The following is a 19,450-nucleotide window of genomic DNA, read 5'->3' as shown; positions in this document are numbered from 1 at the left end:
TAATGCGGCGAGCGGGCGTCGACGTATGCAAATTCACAAAGATGGCTCGCTCGCTCGCTGGCGGCTGGCGGCGCAAGCCAAGTCTCACTTCCCAATTTGCCAAGACCTGTCAAGGACAACAACAACCAAGCAAAGGACAGCCACAGAGCAGTCAGCAGCAGCAACCAAGCCAGTCATGCTGTACAAGCCGCACACCCCCATGGAGCTCGGCGACGCCGCGCTGGGCCAGCTCACGAGCGCGCTCGTGTTCCTCTTCGACCACATGATCCCCGCCGTGCACAGCGTCGCCAGCTTGGAGACGGATGACATTGACCTTGGGCCAATCATCCCGGTACGGCTGCTTGCATTGCCATCATACCATCACGTGGAGTGTGCTGCTTAACGCTCTGCTGACGTGTTTATTTTTCTCTGTTTGCTGCAATCTCAGGAATGGGGAGGAGAAGCACGGCCGAGCAGCAAGAAGGCGCTCGCCACAGTACCTCGCGCGCAAAAGGCCTAGTTGGCACTAGGTCTGAGTGCGTGCCAGCAGCCTCCTCTGATGATCACACTGTAAACTACACGAACCTCGCCGGCGCAACGAAATTTCAATGAAGCCGCGTCGAGAATCGGCACGTCAAGTGGGAAGACGCCTACCGAGTTCACCCCACAACAGCTTTAATTTATAAACAAGTACTTCCTTGTGCATTCATTTGCTCGACACAATTCTTGAATCTTCAACGGTCACTGTCAGTTTTGAGAACTTCAAAACTGAAGTACCTGATATACCTCACTATCATTGGTTAAGAACATTTGTACCCATTTTAGCCAATCAACTGCTACCGCCACGGTCTCCGCACTGGTGGCCGCCGGTGGTGCCTCATTCTGTGGAGCGTCCAGCAGCTGAGAAGCATCGAATCAATCGCCTCTAACTAACGTCAAGATGGTTGCCTCGAAGAAGTCGGTACGAACCTCATGGCAATGCACCAATAACACTATAACAACATATTCATGAAATTTACAACTTGAAATTCGCCTCCATGCGAGCAGAAGAAGTCCGCGGACAACATCAACTCGCGCCTGCAGCTGGTGATGCGCTCGGGCAAGGTGGCTCTGGGCTACAAGCAGACGCTCAAGCACCTGCGCAGCGGCAAGGCCAAGCTCGTGATCCTAGCCAACAACACGCCGCCGCTCCGCAAGTCCGAGGTCGAGTACTACTCGATGCTGGCCAAGACGGGCGTGCACCACTTCACGGGCACCAACAACGACCTGGGCACGGCCTGTGGCAAGTACTTCCGCGTGTCGTGCATGTGCATCCTGGACGCCGGCGACTCGGACATCCTGCGCTCGGAGAACTGATGGGATAGGCGACGGATTTCTTCCAGTGTAGTTACGGGGACTGCTGGGTCCCCAGTAATATGAGCTCACAACTTCGGAGGCTCCATCCAGGCTCTTTCTGTCCGTACACGCGATACTGCTGCGTTGTCATTGACTACAGGATGGCATATTTGCTGCGGTATTAGCGACAAGGTCCCTGACATTGATACAAAATAGTGTTATCAATTCCTGGAATAGCTAAGCTGCGTTCTTATCATGAAGCGACGTATGGGCTTCGGTCGCAAAGTGTATAATGCTCCACTGCACCAACTCGGTAGCGACCACAGCTCGCTTGAACACGGCCACCATTTATGAAGGGAAGGTGGCCCCCGGAATTTTGACTGCGAAGTCACTGCAAGGAGTTTTACGCCAGCAAAACGTGCAGTATGAAGAAGAGTCTTGCGACGAGATCATCAGCCCTTACGGAAGAATGCCACGTCTACCTAGGAAAGCTCGATCCAAGCATCGGTCGAATGATTCGCCTCCATTTCAAGTTGGGCTCCGATTCAAGCAAGACGTTGGTGTCAGACGCAAGCGCTGTCGAAAGCTGGACCCGATCCCAGCAGAAGTTGCTCGGTCAAGAGATAACTCACACCCGGTTGTGCATGAACCGCCGGCTGGAAACCAAGGGAACGGAGAGCTCTGTCCTAAAATTCCCGATGAGCAACAACTTGGTCAGTTGCGTTCGGGATTGCAGCATACAAACTCCCAGCTTCAACGGGATGCAGACAGATTGAAGACCCAAATTCAGTGGATTCATGGACACTTTCCAGTGCTAAAGCTCGCCAACACCAAGTGTTCACGTCCTCTTCGCCAGCAGCTATTCAAGACTGCAGTCGTTCATGTCGGCATCAATTTTATGCTGCGGAAAGCGTTGATGATCTGGTACGGTAAGCTACTCGAAGCCCAACGCAAGGAGAGGCTGCAGCTGAGTGCGTCACGCCGACTTATTGCAATGCTTGAGAAAGTGTCCATCGATCGTGTGTCTGGAAGGTTTAACTGCTGGCGACGGTGGGTGTTGGAGTGCCAATCGGACGAAGAGATGGCTGCAGCCATCACCATTCAGCGCGTTGCTCGATTTCTTCACTATCGTCGCAAAGAACGAGAGTCTGTCGCTAAGCAAGAAGCATTGATTCGAGCTCTTGAGGAGATGCAGCACAATGCTAGAATCATCCAAAGAGCATACCGTCGCCATCGTCGAACAGTTCAACTGCGTCGCTGTGAAGCTGCGGCGAGAACTATCCAACGGGTTGAAATGTGGCGCACAGCGCATAATGGATTCATTAGACGGCAAAACGCTGCAAAAGTCCTGCAACGAGCTTACCGCTCGTATTCCAAGCGGCGAGCTCGTAAGCGCGCACAGGCGATTGCTAACCTTTTCGACCGAAGTCGAGAACGACAAGCACGACGGATTCAAAGCGCTTGGGCTTCGTATAAAACATGGCGAGACTATGAATTGCCGCTCGAAATGGTGCGGTACTTTGTCGACCAAGTCGAGTTTATGGATGCTGTACTGCTCATCCAGCGCCACCACCGAGGGTTTCAGTGTCGTCTTGACAAAAAGAGGAGAAATATTAGTGCTGCACGCATCCAGAACGACTGGCGAGCTGCTCACCGCCGTGTGGCTGCAAGAGCTGACAGACGCATGATGCTATTGAACCGTGAACTGGCAGCCTCTTGCTTGCAGCGCACTTTCAGACGAATGAAGGAGCAGCGCAAGATCCGGAGTGTGATTCGGGACTCCACACGGCCGCTGTACTTGCGCGCTCGTCATCTTGGGCAAAGTTTTCGTGTAAAGTTCCGCTTTCCTATCGCCAAGAGCGCAATTCTCGTGATCCAGTCGACGTGGAGGCGCTATTCTGCGTACAAGGAGGACAAGCAACGCAAACTTTCAGCAGCAACAACAATCCAGAAGTTCCTACGACGTGGGGGGATTCTGGCGAAATGGCACAATTCCGTATTCGGAGCGCGTTTCCGTCGGCGTGACACTGCAGCGAGGACTCTCCAACGTTGGGTACGACGTCTTCACAGCCGACAAAGCATCCCCGCACCTCGAAGGACTTCGGTCATTTACGTGTTGGAGCAGATTTCGGCTGCTGCAACTATCCAGCGATGGCATCGACGCCTCTGTCAGGATAATTGGCGCTTCATCTCTCGCTTACTAGCCAAAGAGCTTCCACGGTGCAACAATGCTGTTAGGATGATTGCACGCTGCTGGAGAGCGTATTCTGCGAGGAAACAAGAGCACATGAGGCGATCTAGCGCCTTGGCCGAGCTCATCGAGCGACAACGCCGTTCTGAGGTCGAAAACCGAGCTGCACGCCCCATCCAGCGCATGTTCAAGCGGATGATCGGCAAACGCGACGGTAGACGCATGCTTCACCGGTACAGAATCCTGCTTCGAGTGGACATCAAACGAAGAGAACAACGCGTTCTCGTGCATAAGTTCTTGGAGGAGAAGTCGCAGCAGCGCAAGAAGAAACAAGAAGCAAAAGCTGCAACTTTAGCAACGCGACAACTCTCGCTGCAAACCTCGCTAAGCTCGCCACAAGTTCTGAGCTTAGACAGCAACATGACGGAGGCTAGCGCTTTCTCGCTTGATGGTGCCACTATCGACGGTGGATGGCAAGAACAATCGCCAGACGCGACAACACCTCAGAATGGCAGTCCTGTGCAATATTGGAGCGAGGAATACCAACGAGCGTACCTCTATGACCCTGTGACTGGAGTCTCAACGTGGCTGTAAACATGAAATACACCAGAGGCAACAAATGATTAACTAGTACGTACACAATATTTTATTCGTCTCTTACCTCGCAAATTGAGCGAACTGAGCATCGACCGTAACCTTCACCCCCTTGGTTTCACTGAAATGTCTAACCAGGTCATCAGCGCTTCGAAACTTCAACGACTTGTTCTTCCGAATCTCACCAGCAACTTCATCGACTGCTTTCGGGTCGCCCTCCAGTATAGTTTTGAGCGCGGTTTTAGACACCGAGTGGACTGGGACCATGGGCGAGCACGCTGGACGGTGCGCCAATGTGCCGTGGAATCTGGCCGTCTCGTCTCGACTCATGAGGAAGCAGCCTTGAGGCACGTTGTACTCCGTAAGATTCGACTTGGCCACGCAATTCATCACCCCTCGCACCAAATGCGTGCCCCGATTTTGAATAAATATTGGTAGCGACGTCATCTTGCTAAGTAAAGGTAAAGATTGGCGTGGCTTGGGTGAAATTTACCATAGTACCGTCTTCTCTCGTCGACGAAGACAACAAGTTTCCCAGGTTTTGAAGCGTCCTCAAGCGCAAAGAAAATATCGACACCGATCCCGCTATTCCCGTTCACAACAATGCAGCCACGTGACGTCCAGTCCTCTCGGTACAGCCTGCTCCATTTCTCCGGAATACGTTCACTTGTTGACGCACCAAATGTTGCATTCGTTCGGAATACTCGCGTAGGAACAAGTTTCACTGAAATATCTTCCGTCTCTTTGGTCATCCGCGCACCAGGCAGCGATTCCCCGAGTGTGACCGAAGTGCGTCCAAGCACCAGCAGCGCGTTAATTCTCACAGCATAGAAACAAGCTCCGAAGTTTTCCCACAACTGCCACGCTTGGAGTGAGAACATCGGGTCGTCCACAAACTGTTTCATATAATGTAAAGACCTCGCAAAGGCCTTGTCTGTACGGGCCGTCAGCTGATCACGGAGCATTCCAACCCTCTGCAGCAACGCATAAGGGACGTGGACATCCATCCTTCGTCCACCTCCTGAGCTCGGAGCCAGCAGACATAGAGAAGAGTCTCGAAGTCTTGACCACGCAACATCTCCATCGAACGTGGCACTTGGGGAGATTGGTTGCCCAGCTATAGCAGCGGCTGCCAAACGAGTGCACTGTTCAGGGGATAAAATCTCCAAGAACTTGTCAACGTTTGCTTCGTAGACTTCCTTGAAGTTACGGTTGATAGTGTCCAAACTCACAGATGGAGCGTCGCCACTTTTTTCAACGACGTTAAATAATCGAAACCCCACCGCGGAATACCTCCAAGAGTGAGCAGATAGCGGCAAACTACGGCATATCCCAGCATGTCGGCGAAACTTGGATCGGACCTCAGCACGCCGAACATTTGATCGATTGACAGGAGAGGCGTCGGAAGCTGCTTTGTCACGACAGCCGAATAAATTTTACTCGCTTGAGTAATGCTCCAATCTGTCCCGGCAAACATGGGCAGCACAATCAAACGCGTCGACGGCTGAGAGCACAGAAAATCTCCGACAGCCCCCACGAGCTCATGCAGAAGTGAAATCTCAAAATTCGTCCGCGAAGCTTCGATCTGATCAATCTTTTGGTACTCGTCTACGCCAAGGAAGAGATACAGCGGTGAGGCTTGATCCTGTGAACCTCTACGGAGCTTGCGCTTAATCACTTCAAAGGCTGTAGGAAGTGTCAGCTGGCCTCCAGTAGGCGGCAGTCGCCATCGAAACCATTCGCAGAATGAACGCGAGCAATTATTTTCGAGAAAAAATCGATACAGCAGCTGCCACGAGAACGAAGCTTCGATCGGCATCGACGTCTCCACTGGTTGGGGTCCAAAAGCGCCGCCGTACGGAACAATGACACTGGAGATGGATCGCTCCTCTGAATCGTCCTGCTTTCTTCCAGCATGCGAGTTTTGCCCATTCCAGAAATGCCAGAACAAACAGGAATCTCGATGGCACCCGATGTGTGATTCTCGGCACTATTGATGATATTCCTGTAGCGACTTGACGCTGCTTCGACCGCTTCTTTCCGCCCAGTCAATGAAAATCGCAGACTTTCATCGCCCAAGAGGCGAGCGCTCGACGAAATGGCATCGCAGTCTTTCATTTCACGTTCCAAGAAGGCGAGGAGATCGTCAGCTGAGGTAACATTCACATCGGGTCCCGCTAGTCGTGGGGGGTGCTGTACCAGCTCCACAAGGACATGCACGTGGCCATTCTGGTCTTCTGTATGCACTTGACCCAGCTTCTCCTTCTTCAAGTTCTCCGCTATTTCGTTTTCGTCAATCTCCACTGGAAACGGGCCCGCCGCTACGTTCACGATCGCGCAGTACAACTGCACCATCTTCTTCCTTGACCTTCGATAGTACACTCTGTTACGTTTTCAGTCCCAGGTGTCCATCGGCCTGCCTAAAGTGACTGGTAAGCTAGGAAACGATGGTTTTTGATTTCCTTCAGCCAGATTGAAGTTTATTGACGAGCAAGTCAAAACTTGCCGTCAGTACCTGAGCGGATCTCAAAATCAATAAACTATAAGGTTGAAGCACACGGGTAATAGCTGTAACCCAAAGACGATCAAATCACACCTTTTGTGAGCTCGGCTACTTTTCAGCCCGCCTACTGCTTCTCACGGCATCGCTGCATCTCGTTCTCGATCTCCCCCCAAATGGCCGACTTGGCCGTCACGGGGCAGAACCCTCCCAGCCCCTCAGCGACCATCTTGCAGCCTTTGCCGCTCGTCATGACCCCCACGAAGTTTTCCTCACTGAGCCCCATCACAGGCCCACCCGACCGCATCGTCGGCTTCGGCTCCTCCTCGTAGTTGTGGTAGGTACCGATGGTGATCCAGTCCGCGTCAACGGGGACGACCCCATTGCTGACCCAGCTCGTGGTGACGATTGGCGTTGGCGGTTCATCCTCCGCGTGAAGCCCGAAGCCGATCAATGCCACAGAGTCGGCGCATTGCAGCGTGTCGACTGGCTGCAGGTATGGGGCATCGGTCAGCCCCTGCAGCTTCAGCAGTGTCAGGTCACGCTCTTCGAAGTCTTTCGCGTACTCGATTGGCCGTCAAAAGTCACTCGACAGCCTCCTTGACTGATCCAGAGACTGCCAGCGGACAGTGAGCACGAAGCCATCCAAGGAGATGAGGAAGCCCGTGGCGTGGCCGCTCCCGTCGACGAAGTCGATCTTCACCAGACAGTGGCAGGCGAAATCCACGACGCGGTTCACGAGAGCGTAGGACGGATTTTGCGTCAGCCCGCTCACGACGCGGGTGAGCTCAGCCCACTCGGTGCGTAAGCCCGTGGATGCTGTCGTCCTGAACGAGCATCGATGTCTTGCTGAGTCGGACTTCCATGAGCAGGGAGTCGATTTGAGCGACCAAGGCTTCCATCGTTGCCAGCCAGGACACGTCGGGTGGAGGCTATCGGCAACGCTGGTAAACTGGAAAGTGACAGTCGGAAGAACTATTGCTGGCTGGAGGTAAGTAAAGCTCGAAGTCGAAGCGCTTAAAAAGTGGGCCTCGTCCCATACGAGAGCTTGTTCGGTCCATTCGGCAGCGGAAACTGGGGCGAAGTGCTCCATGATGGAGCCCATCCGATGGAGCGCGATGAACCATCGGTGCGAATTGGTTCCGCATACCTTAGGTACTGCTATGAATCCGCTCTCTCTTTTCACCAGTGCTTACAACCGCGGCGAACCCAGCCTAGAGTCTTGACCACGTTGAAGACTACACATTGTTGGCCCTGACTAAGACAAAGTTTGTCTGACAGACAGTAACCATGGACGCAATCGGCACTAAAGGCTGCGCTCGGTAAATGCGGTGGAATGTGAGTGAGTTTGTCGCTTTGAAGCGCTCAGCAGTGCCTCCTTAAGCTTTACAGTATTACATGCACGATCGAAGCTGCAACTTCGCTTGGAGCTTCTACAAAATGGATGTTTCGTTCAGAATCCTCACCACAAATTCCCCCCACCCCAGTACGGTGCCGCTGCAGCCTGCACTGCTGCACGCCAGCGGCTGCCGGCCAGTCAGCCAGCCAGCCACTGCGAGCACGACACCGACGGACGGTCGCGGTAAGCAGGTCGATAGGAAGCGGCGGAATTGCCTTCAGTTTTGGGGGTCCACACAAGTTGAACCCCGAACCGCCCGGCGCACAGAGCCGCGCCCCGAATGTGATGAGGCATTCGTCGTCGACTGGCGGAGATGCTTCCTCCTTCCAGGTCGTGGTGCCGCCGTGAATGGAGGCAAGCACCTCGGCCCAAGGGCTTCGTGACATGACGGGGCTGACGGCGAGAACGTGTGGGGAAAGCCTAGCGCGCGGTCTGGGGAGGAAGAAATTGGATTTCTGCTTGGTGCGCAATGCGCCGGCGTCACCGTCCCGGATTGAAGGGGGCATAGATGATACCGTAATGGTGCTTCGTGAACTTCAAGAAGTCAGCACGCTGCTTGGGGCGCAAGGTGACCGCGCCATGCGCTTCCTGCGAATACGGGCGGCCTTGGACGCCAGGCGAATGCGCGTATGGTGGCGGTCGCCCTCTGCCTGTTGCGTTCGTGTCTGTCGGTCGGTCCTGCCCGAGCTGCAAGTTAAAACGGCAAGCAACTGGCGTGGCGCTTACGTCGACAAGCAGCAGCAGCAGGAGAGAGATCGGAGGAGCGAAGGAAAGTGAATGGCAATGGGGAGGAAGGATAAATGGCTGTGCTTCTTAAATACGTCAAAATACCAATGTACACGTTGCTGGTTGCCTGCCTAGTGCTGGCGGCGTCTCTCTCCATCCAAAACTCGACGGATAAATATGCGGGTGGGTTGACGGCCGGCCGGACGCCCTCTTACTTCTTCATCTTGCCGCCGTGGCTCCAGCAGTAGCCGCCCGACTTGGGGCCCTTGTTGCAGCCCTCGAGCTTGCACAGGCGCTTGCCGCCGTGGCTCCAGCACACGCCGTTCTTGCGCGAGGCGTTGAGGCAGCCCTCGACCGTGCAGCGCTTGCCGCCGCCGTGGCTGATGCACAGCCCGAGACTCACGGCGTGCTTGGTGCAGCCGGCCTCGGAGCAGCGCAGGCCGCCGCCGTGGGCGATGCAGAAGCCGCCGGCCTTGGCGCGCTTGTTGCACTCGGCCATGCCGCAGAGCTTGGCGTTGCTGGCGCGCTTGGCCCGGTCGGCCTTGGACACGCGGCTCTGCTGCTGCTCGGCCAGCTGGCTCACGGCCGCGTCGGCCAGCAGGCTGTTGAGCTCCGTCTCGGGCTGGCGCGGGGACTTGGCCTGCAGCTGCTTGTACAGGTCCATGCAGTGCTTCTGCACGGGGCTGAGGCTCTCGGGGCTGGCGTCGCCGCGGTTGATCATGACGCCGATGGACGGCAGGCGGCTCAGGCCCTTCTCCTTGAGGGGCGACACCTGCGCGCTGAGCACGTCGCTCATGCCCACGAGGCGCGGCGACCACTCGGTCGTCGTCGTGGGGCTGGCGGTCATGGCGAAGAGGCTGGGCAGGCGCACGAGGCTGCTCTTGGCGTTGGGCGAGGCGGCCGCCGCGTTGAGCGCGGGCGAGGGCGGCTGCTTCCACAGGCCCTGCAGGTCCATTGACGGCGCGAGGATGGTCTCCATGGGGGTGAATGAATCGATCGATGTGCGGGTCAAATTGAGTTGTGGCGCTGGTGGTGGTGGGGGTGGTGGGGGTGTATGTTTGTCCTTTGACGGGCACACGGCGTCTTCCAGCGCAGATTTTGAAGTGGGGCCTCGGCGTCGACTGTCTCGGCGCGCGTGTCAGAGACGCGGCACCGCACGGCAAAGTTCAACCTTGCGCCTCGACCAAGCGGAAAGCAAACCGCCGGACTATCGGCAGAAAAGGGTCGCGCTTGCAGCAAAGCGGGCCGACTCCTCAACCCTGCGGCCGCGATGCCTGCACCTCTGGGCCTTCCAAGACGAAGGAGCTCCATGAGCACAAGACACAAGACACAACAACTGCGAGCGCACGCTTTCTTGCGATTTCTCCGGCGTTCTTCACGGCGGAATTTGTGGTGGTCTTGAAGCGCGTCTCTATTTGCGCGGTTCTTTTTTCTGCGTGGTGGCAAATTGAAGTCGCCAACGAGCCAAGCAGGCTGCGGCCTAGTGGCTGTCGCTCTGGCTGCAGCCGTTACCGGTGCTGGGCTGTTTGAGTCGGTGCCGAGGAGCGACCAGCCCCGGGCGCTAGTGGCGAAAAACAACGGTCCATCGATCCGTTTCAACGCTGGTTGAAGGGCAAGCGTCCTCAGCCTCGAGGCGTCAGCCCGAGAAAAGAAGCCCGTGGATTATTTCGTCATTGCGACTTTGAAGTTCAATCGCCGCTCCGATCGCAAAAGGACTGCTTGCTTGTGTTGGGTAGCACGCATTGGGTAACACGCCGTTTTACGCGGGGCTTTCGCCGCCATTCTGAGGCGAGCGAGGCCTGCGCTGCGCTATCTTGCCTCGCGGCTCGTGGTCACGACGCTAACTTCAAGGTTAAAGCACCCCGACGCCGTGTTTAGCGCCACGAATTAGCAAAATTTGGGCAAAGTTAGTCCGTAAAACCGTAGACGGTTCCTCCCGCTCAAACCGCCGCTACTCACGGCTGCAAGTTGCAGTGCCGCCCACCCGAGCGCAAGCAGATAACGACCGCCGTCGCTGCACGGCGAGCAGCGCATGCCCCGATTTCCGACGGTGACAGGCAAGCTGTGGTCGTTCGTCGAGCAGTGACGCGGGCGACGCGACGGGCCCCGCCCAGCTCGGCCAGCTGGTTTGATGTTCAATCTGCGCTCGCGGCCACACGTTTGACGGTCAGCCATTGGTGCTTGGGGCATTCGTCAACACGGTTCGGAGGATGGGCGGCACGGGCCACCACGAAATCGCGCTCGGGCGTCAAGCCCACTGTCGGCAGCTTGCAGGAGCCCGGCGAGGCTTTGCTGCCCCTTGGCCATTGGCGCGAGTCTCCTCAGCCAGCACGTCGTCCAAGTTGGACGATTGGACTCCAAGCTGTCCGCCGGTAGGCTCGGGACGATGTGAAACGGCTTGCGTTTCACTATCCGCTTGTACAAGTACTGGCAAGGCAAGGCAAGGGTGTTTGGTGACACCCCGGCATCGGGAATTCCGACGTGCTTCGGTTGAAGTGTATGTGCTGACACGAGGGCTGATAGTTGCGCTGCCCGCCTCGCGAATTGTCGACACTGCGGAAGCGCAAGATGGCGCTAGGTGGTGATGGATCACTCGTCGTTGCGCTGGAGGTGTCGCTGGGTGCTCGATTCTAGTGTGCAGCTCGCAGCTCGGACGGCAGCCCAAGGCTCGGATCGTCAAGCTGCGCATGCATTGCTGCCGCCGATCGTGTGTCAAGGTAAATGTGAAACGAGCCCCTCCTCCCTCCAGTGTCCACTTGGCCCGTCCGATGGCGGCAATAATGTCTGCAGTGGGTTCTTCATGTAGTCAAGCGGGCTGCTGCACATCCCGCCAATATCGGTGCCAGTTCGTACTGTAGACGTATGCGCTCTCCATGCGGAGCATTAGGTGAAGCACAGCAGTGGTGGCACATGCGCGTATTGTAGCTCGGAGCTACAGTACCATAAGCGCAAGTTCTAGCTACGCGTCACAGCAGGTAAACGATGCCAGCAAGGTCTAGCCACATCTCGGTCCGTGGCTTGTGATGTCTGTCTGCCTGCGAACTCACTCAGTTTCGCTGCCAGCGCTCCAACAGAAGCGTCGTACCAAATCGTACTTAGACGGAAAGCGTATCTTTGCACCTTCCAGTTTTTGACCAGCATGAGGCGTCGTAAGGACCCTCGCGCCGCCGTCCCTCCTGCCGATGCAGCCTCGCGCGACGCTGTCCACAAGCCCGACAGCAATGCAACGCCACCTGCGCAATCCGCTCTTTCGACGGGCGACGTGGCGGCTGTGGCGTTGCTCGCGTCGGGGACGCTGCTCGGCTACACGCTGACGCTCTACCCGTCCGTGGCGGGGGGCGACAGCGGGGAGCTCGTGGCCGAGTCGTGCCACTTGGGGGTCTCGCACCCACCTGGATACCCGCTCTTCAACATGGTCGTCCACGTCTTCACGAGGTTTTTGCCGTTCGGGGAGACTTCGGCGTGGAGAGCCAACTTCTTCTCGGCTGGTGAGAGCAAAGCTTGCTTGGCGCAAGTGTAAACGTATTTCTAGTTGGCTCATATTGTGTCAAATTGCCTTTGTTCTGTAGTGTGTGATACAGTGGCGGTGGTGCTTATTTATCTGAGTTTGCTGCTCTGGATGGCGCCAACTGGGTGGGCGGGACGGCGTGTTGCAGCTTTCACTGCGGCTGTACGTTTAGCATTATAGTTGCTGGCTGGGTGGATGCTTTTTAGACGACTAACGTGGCCGTTGTTGTTGTTTTCAGGCTTTGTTCGCATTTTCACCGCTTATTTGGACGTACGCGGTGGGGGCTGAAGTGTTCGCACTCAATAACGCCTTCACAGCGTTGGTGGTGTACCTGTTGCTGCGGTACACGCGCTGCCAAGATATGAGGTCGGCGTTGTGGGGAGCTTTTGCGTGTGGGTTGGCGATGTGCAACCAGCACACCATTGTGCTGTTCGAGCTGCCAATTATTGCGTGGGTGCTGTGGAGCAGAAGAAGGACACTGTGGTGGAAAGAGTTCGCTCAGTTTACTGGGGCATTTGCTCTGGGTTTGATGCCGTATATCTACATGCCGATCACCGCAATCTGGAACCCACAGCCTGGATCATGGGGGGATGTCACGACGCTGGCGGGGCTGATTCATCATATTTGTCGAGTAGACTATGGCACTTTCCGCCTGTACGCGAGCAATGAAGCCAACGAAGATTTGTGGACGCGGTTATATCTGTATGGCGTTGACCTGTCCGATAGAGAGATCCCCCTCCGGCTCGCCTTTCCGGTGATAGCTGTCGGCATTCTGCAAACTCTACGAGGTAGCGCTGGCATGAACTGCAAGCTTGGATGGTTTATGATTGCCATGTATTCGTTTTACATGGTCGTCTTCCATTCACTGGCGAACCTTCCGATCAGCGAAGGCCTCATCTACGGGGTCCAGATGCGCTTCTGGCAGCAGCCGAATGTTGTGGTATTCACGTGGTTTGGCATCGGTCTGGGGTATATTGCGAATTTATTCTCTCAAGTGGTCGGTCGAAACTCCAAAGTGGCGAAATCTGTGGCGTCTACGGTTTGCCAAGTGGCTTGTTTAGCCCTCATTGCGGTGCAGATCTGGCGATGGCACGAACTCTGCGATCAAAGTCAAGCATTTTACATTCGAAACTATGCCCAGGCACTGCTGGACCCACTACCTCAGGACGCTATTCTGTTCGTGAACTTTGATCTGCAGTGGACTTCGCTACGGTATTTTCAACGCTGTGAGCTAAGACGTCCGGATGTTACGATCCTCAACCTCTCCATGATGACCTACAATTGGTTCGCAACGAAGCACAATCACTACCCCAATCTACAGTTTCCAGGATCCAGACTCGTTCCGTTTGGTTCCGCGGTGAGCATGTTTTGCTATGATTTATGCAGTGCTTGCCAAAATATTTAACAGTTTGTTGGTGCGTTAGGGTGATGGCTTCAGCATGGCTCAACTCTTAGACGTGAATATTGGCGATTTAGCTCACCAGCCTTCAAACAAGCAGGCACGTATCTTTTTGGGCGGAAAACTAAGCTACAACGACCAAGACTTCAACCAGAAGTATACTTTGGTGCCATTCGGACTGCTCGACGAGTTCAAGAGTCTATCAGCAACCATTCCGCCGTTGAAAAGGTGGTATTCGTCGCAGCAGAAGGTCAAGACGACGATCCGCGAGCGCCTTCCGGTGCTGCCACCAGAAGAATTATACAATGATGAGACGTGGGAGTGGACCATCGTGAGTGTACTGTGGTGTTGGCTGCTTCGTTTGGATGCTGTTTCTCATATTGTCTGAATCGTGGCTAGGCTCGTGACCACGGCATGAAAGAGCTCAACTGGGCCACCTACCTGCTGGAGCGGACCATAGCAGAAGACCCCGGGAATCTGTCTCTGCTCAGCGAAGCAGCCAAGCCGATGGAAATCTCGTACCAGTTCGAGCCACGTCAGTTTTGGAACCCGGCCTCGAACCTGAAGAACTTGGGACTCGCGTACGCGCAAATGGTGAAGTCCAACAAGGAGTTCTCTGGCTCAAATGACCCATTCCTCAATGATGTCGTCGGGAAAGGTGTGGCGGACTCAACAAGGTACACTCGTTTTACTATAAACTTGCTGACTTCGACCATGGGAATTTAACAAAACGTTCGCGCTTTGCAATGCCAGATTTAAAGACCGTGCTTCAGCTAGAATGCTGGAAGTCTGGGATGCGTGGCTGCGAGTGCCAGAAGCGAAACAGGATCCAGGATACGAGGCGATTAAAGGCGTTGTCCGACAATTTGTTCCGTCATCTCCCGAAGAAGTGCAGTCGGGGACTAATGCAAGGAAGCAAAAGCAGCACCGCAGCAAGAAGAAACGAGCCAGGCCGGTTAAGAAGAGAAGAGGCACCAAGTAGTGAGGTGGGCATGAGCTGGATCTGGAGAAGGACAGTAGTCATCATAACCTGAATATAGGCTGAACAAGTGAACTGATTGCTTATTGCCACTTGGTTACTGGTAAAGCTTGATCAGTTCGTCGGAGACCGCAGACGGCGTGAGCACGCCCAGATCTGTGAACATCAGAGCGATGTATCCAGGCGGGGTGTAGTCGAAGAACGGGCTGGCGAATGTCACGTTCTTCATGGTCTCATCCGAGGACTCGCCACCAGCGATGTCTCCGGAGATAGCAGCCATCTGCTTCTGCGGGACGTCGCGCTGCGTCAGCGGGTACAGCCGAGCGAACTTGTAGCTCTCCGCCGCCACGTAAAACTGCTTCTTCAGCGCCTGCGCGATCACCGCCGTCGAGTACGTTCCGATCTAATAGTAACAAAACAATATCATCAGCTCGAAGGTCCACCACTATAGCAATTTCCAAAAGTAAAAGAAATCCGTACCGAGTTGACGATTCCGCCGTTCTCAACGACACCTTCAGCTCCGACAACGACAATGTCCACCTGCTCCATGTAGTAGGCAACCGCCGAGTCCAGAATCACCGTAGTGGGAATGCCCACCTTCGCCAGCTCCTCCGCCGTGCCAACTCTGAAAAAAACCCCATCAGAATAATCCCTGGAAAATCCAAAATCCAAGAGAGCTACATACCCCGAGGCATTGCTCCTTCCTTCCGTCACGAAGACGGAGAAGTTCTTGGTCTTGGCGGCTTCGCGCAGCAACGCAATCACGACGCGGGACTTGCCGTGCGTCAACACTTTCTACAATAATAAATAAAATAGATCAATAAATAAATAAATAAAACGACAGTTTGATCGGCCATCGATCATAGAGACGGACCATTCCGTCGCGGATGAAGTTGTGGCCGACGTCGCTGATGCGCTTGCGGCTCGAGAGCGACGTCTCGGCGAAGAGCTTGCCGCGGTCGATGAGCTGCGAGCGGCACAGGTCGAAGTCGTCGAACTCGAGGAACGTGCGCGTCACGTAGCGCAGGAACAGCTGACAGCCGGCCGTGGTGGCGATCGAGTTGTGGAAGCGCGTGGCCTGCGAGTTGTCGTCCGCGGCCTGGAAGGCGCGCAGCTGCTGCGCCGCCTCCTGCAGCTCGCCCTCCATCTGCATCATGGTGCTGGCGCCGCTGCGCGTGATCACGCCCGTGAGCGCCTTGATGACCGCCACGGCCACCGCCACGTCCGGGTCCTCCAGGAACCGCAGGAAGTCCGCCACCACTTGCGGCTCCGTCGCTGCCATGGTGATCGCGCTAGTGTTGGCCGGGCCAGTCAATAAATGGGCGCAAGTTTGTGTCCACAAAAACCTGCGTCCAGTGTCCTCCCGCCGGATTAGACAAAAATGATATTTTATCGTGCACTCGAGCCTGTTTCTGCTCGATAAAAATTGTCATTGGAAAATATGACTTTTTTTTCAGAAATCTAGGCGGCGAATCTCCGGACAGAGCGCAAAATCAGCAATACCTATTTCAAATATTTGCAATAGCTATTCCTCCGTGGATGAGTTTTGAGGAATGGACAGTACCAATTTTGTTAGTTTAGGAGCTTGTCAAGAAGACGAATCGTCTTAGACCACTGAGCCCCACAGCTACTGACAGGGGCACGACACCGTGGACGACCTTAACGCCACGCGTGGAATGAAGTCCAGGTGCGATGGGGATAGCGTTCTCCCTAATAGGGGCGGACCTACATACAAACTAGGGGGGGGCACCGGCTCCCCCCCCAGATTTTGGGAAGACATCACGCTTACCCCCCTATTTCTGACCCCTATTTTTGAGCCGCATATAGACTTACCCCCCCCCTGTTTTTGGCCCAGCCCCCCTCAGATTTTGGTTCTGGGTCCGCCCCTGTATACACTAACTGTAGAGTCAGCTGTACGTGTAAATAACAGTTAGTTAGTGTCTAGTAAATTTTGCTAACATGTATTTGCCGAACGAGCACCCCTAATTTTTGCACAAAAACGGAAATTACTAAAGATTTTTACACTTCAGTAACTTTATCTACGCGCTCCAAGTCTACTCTAGATGCCAGTGCAGCGCCAGAGCCGCAGTTACTTGAAGTGCCAGTCTAGAACGGATAGTCCCATCCGTTAAGTTGTGTTTTATTTTTTAAGGACCAACTCGTGCGGACAGAACTGATAGTGAGGCGAGATCCTCTATTAGCATCGATGGCGGTGCTGTATTTGTTGTTAAAAGCATCTACGCACGTAAGACTGTTGATATGCAGCGACTGTACCTGATAAAACGGGTAGGGTGGGAAAGACCGACCTGGAACCTGGCCCGTCACACTCCGATCGAGATGATCGACGAGTTTGAAGACGCAGAGCTGAATTCGGCCTGGCCCGAATATATTTCGCTAGAAGACGGGTCACAAGGGCGCAGAGTGTTTAGATCTCTTCTGTAGGTAAGAAAGACATGAACTGCTATCAGCCTTAAGGTTAATATATATCATGATTATTCTCTTGCTACTAACTCGTCAACTAACAGTCAGCAAACGTACAGCTAACAGTGAGTTAGTGTCTAGTAAATTTCACTAACAGCAAAACGCCCTACACTAGATGGGGATTGCACTGCAGTTCAATGCGTTAGACGCCACCACCCACACGTCATGAACAGCAGCCACGCAACATGCAAGTTACCGGCTTAGCCTTCTTCCATTTACCATGTTCTAGATTATTGCAACCCGGAGAAGCTGAAAGGTACCACTAGTTTGGAGCTACCTTCCTCCGATCCACACAGGTGGGTATCAAGACTGCGTCGGGCCACCCAAAGTACGTAGGCGACACCGGTTGTCAAACCAGCACGAGAGACCACCGTGCGGGGACTCACACCACTCACTTCCTCACTTTCAAAAAGCAGCACAAGCCCCCACCCCACCCCACCCCACCCCACTCCTCTCCTCTCCACCATGCAGAAGGCCTCGTTCCTCGCCGCTCTCGTCCTCGCCATCGCCGGCTCGGCCATCTTCGCTGCGGGTCAAGACACGACCAAGGCGACGCTCTTCATCGGGTCGTCGCAGAACTCCGCGGAGAGCGTCGTGTGCCTCAACGGCCATTCGACCTGCCGTGCTCTGAGCGCGCTCGAGGAGGAAGAAGCCGAGAGCATCGTCCTCAAGCCGCTCAACGAGACGTCGGGGGACAAGGAGATCGTCTGCTTCGGCAAGTACTGCTGCACCCGCTGCTACCAGTACCGCAACCGCAGACTGGAGGAGGTCGTCGACGAGCACCGCCGCCTCGAAGTGACGGGCGAGAGTCACGTCCAGGACATCGCGTGCGTCAGTGAGCCCTGGGGGCTGCAGTGCAACTGATCTGACTGACTGGCACTGCCCGGGACTTCTCTGTTCCCAAGTACCAAGCTGGAGCAGCTACGATTTTGCAAGTATATGCAATACAGTTCTCACCAGGTCTATTTGTCCGCTTCACAAGCCCACAGTCATTTCTTCTTTATCAAAGTTTTGATCTATCATACATGTAGTCCTCGCGAGAACTTACTGCTGTTGAGACACCGAGACCGCTTGAGGTACCCATACAGCGGCGCAAATATCCACAATTAGGGGTGCTATTTCGTAAACAAGCTTCAGCTCCAGCACCGCAGCCGGATACCGACAGCCCCCCAAAAATAGCTGCCAGAATACTGCAGCGAACAACAGTTTGGCGGTGTGGCCCAGGCTGGCTGGAATTGATTTCACCACAATGTTGGCTTGAAACAACCTGGATCCATATCTGTTTTCGGATATTTTTGACCAAAGCTAAGGCTTCGATCGCGGACCCAGTTGGTGTCGTAGGAACGAAAGGAGAAAAGGACGACAAAAGAGGTCAACATAAACGAAGAACGTCTACTTGCATTTAGGTTTCATCACAACTCACTAACTACCCAAACACGACGTGGAAAATGCTAACGGATCAGCGAAAGCTCGGCTCAAACGATGAGCTTTGGAGACGAGGTTGTCTCAGACAGTTAGTTGCACTGCAGCCCCCAGGGCTCACTGACGCACGCGATGTCCTGGACGTGACTCTCGCCCGTCACTTCGAGGCGGCGGTGCTCGTCGACGACCTCCTCCAGTCTGCGGTTGCGGTACTGGTAGCAGCGGGTGCAGCAGTACTTGCCGAAGCAGACGATCTCCTTGTCCCCCGACGTCTCGTTGAGCGGCTTGAGGACGATGCTCTCGGCTTCTTCCTCCTCGAGCGCGCTCAGAGCACGGCAGGTCGAATGGCCGTTGAGGCACACGACGCTCTCCGCGGAGTTCTGCGACGACCCGATGAAGAGCGTCGCCTTGGTCGTGTCTTGACCCGCAGCGAAGATGGCCGAGCCGGCGATGGCGAGGACGAGAGTGGCGAGGAAGAGCAGCATCTGCATGGTGGAGCGGTGGCTGGTTGAGAAGACTTGTGCTGCTCGAGGCGTTTTGGGAAGTGATCGAGGTCTAACCACCCGCTTAAGTGGCAGGACGAGCAGGAAGGCAGCAACCCCACCAGAAGCTTGCATCAACCGCGGGTAGCGGTCTGTCTGGATGTATATTAGATCACAGCTAAAAGCTACGATCGAGGACCTTTAATGATGAATGCTAGGGCAGAAAAAACAGAGTGACGAGAGATCCACCAGAAGAAAAGAAGCTGCTGGCTTTGAGAAAAGATAAAGTGATACAGCCCCTTCAAATGTTGCTTACAGTACCAAACAGAAAATGCAAAACTATCGAGTGTGAAAAAGCCCTCAACGCCTTTCAATTGAAATTTCAAGCTCAACGAAAAGAGGTCAAATTTCACGAAAGACGGCTGAATGTATTAAGGAACAAGCGGTCATTTCGC

General features: G+C 54.8%; 10 protein-coding genes across 10 annotated transcripts; 6 read left to right on the top strand and 4 right to left on the bottom strand.

The window, feature by feature from the left end:
• Positions 1 to 175: 175 nt before the first annotated feature.
• On the top strand, positions 176 to 337 carry PHYSODRAFT_433729 (hypothetical protein; the record flags this gene model as incomplete). The annotated part of the gene is made up of 1 exon (XM_009523811.1): positions 176 to 337. A coding segment is annotated over one exon (162 nt), but the record flags the coding sequence as incomplete, so codon positions are not given.
• A 577-nt stretch (positions 338 to 914) lies between these two features.
• Positions 915 to 1,322, top strand: PHYSODRAFT_285271 (putative ribosomal protein large subunit; the record flags this gene model as incomplete). Its single annotated transcript, XM_009523810.1, has 2 exons — positions 915 to 940; positions 1,027 to 1,322. Coding segments are annotated over exons 1-2 (317 nt in total), but the record flags the coding sequence as incomplete, so codon positions are not given.
• A 284-nt stretch (positions 1,323 to 1,606) lies between these two features.
• Positions 1,607 to 4,099, top strand: PHYSODRAFT_297969 (hypothetical protein; the record flags this gene model as incomplete). The annotated part of the gene is made up of 1 exon (XM_009523809.1): positions 1,607 to 4,099. The coding sequence occupies one exon, from the start codon at positions 1,607 to 1,609 to the stop codon at positions 4,097 to 4,099; it is 2,493 nt and encodes an 830-aa protein (XP_009522104.1).
• Positions 4,100 to 4,162: 63 nt separating this feature from the next.
• Positions 4,163 to 8,384, bottom strand: PHYSODRAFT_327654 (hypothetical protein; the record flags this gene model as incomplete). The annotated part of the gene is made up of 5 exons (XM_009523808.1): positions 4,163 to 4,471; positions 6,299 to 6,482; positions 6,731 to 7,164; positions 7,228 to 7,426; positions 8,110 to 8,384. The coding sequence occupies 5 exons, from the start codon at positions 8,382 to 8,384 to the stop codon at positions 4,163 to 4,165; spliced, it is 1,401 nt and encodes a 466-aa protein (XP_009522103.1).
• Positions 8,383 to 8,775, top strand: PHYSODRAFT_297967 (hypothetical protein; the record flags this gene model as incomplete). Its single annotated transcript, XM_009523807.1, has 1 exon — positions 8,383 to 8,775. One exon carries the CDS (start codon positions 8,383 to 8,385, stop codon positions 8,773 to 8,775), a length of 393 nt encoding a protein of 130 aa, XP_009522102.1.
• A 160-nt stretch (positions 8,776 to 8,935) lies between these two features.
• On the bottom strand, positions 8,936 to 9,703 carry PHYSODRAFT_253450 (hypothetical protein; the record flags this gene model as incomplete). The annotated part of the gene is made up of 1 exon (XM_009523806.1): positions 8,936 to 9,703. One exon carries the CDS (start codon positions 9,701 to 9,703, stop codon positions 8,936 to 8,938), a length of 768 nt encoding a protein of 255 aa, XP_009522101.1.
• A 2,160-nt stretch (positions 9,704 to 11,863) lies between these two features.
• On the top strand, positions 11,864 to 14,571 carry PHYSODRAFT_420509 (hypothetical protein; the record flags this gene model as incomplete). The annotated part of the gene is made up of 6 exons (XM_009523805.1): positions 11,864 to 12,212; positions 12,294 to 12,394; positions 12,471 to 13,589; positions 13,657 to 13,962; positions 14,031 to 14,308; positions 14,385 to 14,571. Coding segments are annotated over 6 exons (2,340 nt in total), but the record flags the coding sequence as incomplete, so codon positions are not given.
• A 136-nt stretch (positions 14,572 to 14,707) lies between these two features.
• PHYSODRAFT_558142 (putative initiation factor) lies at positions 14,708 to 15,929 on the bottom strand (the record flags this gene model as incomplete). The annotated part of the gene is made up of 4 exons (XM_009523804.1): positions 15,485 to 15,929; positions 15,296 to 15,405; positions 15,091 to 15,235; positions 14,708 to 15,013 (listed from the first exon to the last, which is right to left on the bottom strand). Exons 1-4 carry the CDS (start codon positions 15,890 to 15,892, stop codon positions 14,708 to 14,710), a joined length of 969 nt encoding a protein of 322 aa, XP_009522099.1. The 5' UTR covers positions 15,893 to 15,929.
• A 1,627-nt stretch (positions 15,930 to 17,556) lies between these two features.
• On the top strand, positions 17,557 to 17,955 carry PHYSODRAFT_493070 (hypothetical protein; the record flags this gene model as incomplete). The annotated part of the gene is made up of 1 exon (XM_009523803.1): positions 17,557 to 17,955. The coding sequence occupies one exon, from the start codon at positions 17,557 to 17,559 to the stop codon at positions 17,953 to 17,955; it is 399 nt and encodes a 132-aa protein (XP_009522098.1).
• Positions 17,956 to 18,094: 139 nt separating this feature from the next.
• Positions 18,095 to 19,004, bottom strand: PHYSODRAFT_297963 (hypothetical protein; the record flags this gene model as incomplete). Its single annotated transcript, XM_009523802.1, has 4 exons — positions 18,095 to 18,107; positions 18,140 to 18,358; positions 18,643 to 18,711; positions 18,874 to 19,004. 4 exons carry the CDS (start codon positions 19,002 to 19,004, stop codon positions 18,095 to 18,097), a joined length of 432 nt encoding a protein of 143 aa, XP_009522097.1.
• Between the last annotated feature and the right edge of the window lie 446 nt (positions 19,005 to 19,450).

The sequence above is a fragment of the Phytophthora sojae genome (genome assembly GCF_000149755.1).
Source record: "Phytophthora sojae unplaced genomic scaffold PHYSOscaffold_3, whole genome shotgun sequence".
Lineage (NCBI taxonomy): Eukaryota > Oomycota > Peronosporomycetes > Peronosporales > Peronosporaceae > Phytophthora > Phytophthora sojae.
The sequence above is the reverse complement of the archived record's forward strand: the minus strand, read 5'-3'. Positions and strand labels throughout refer to the sequence as shown.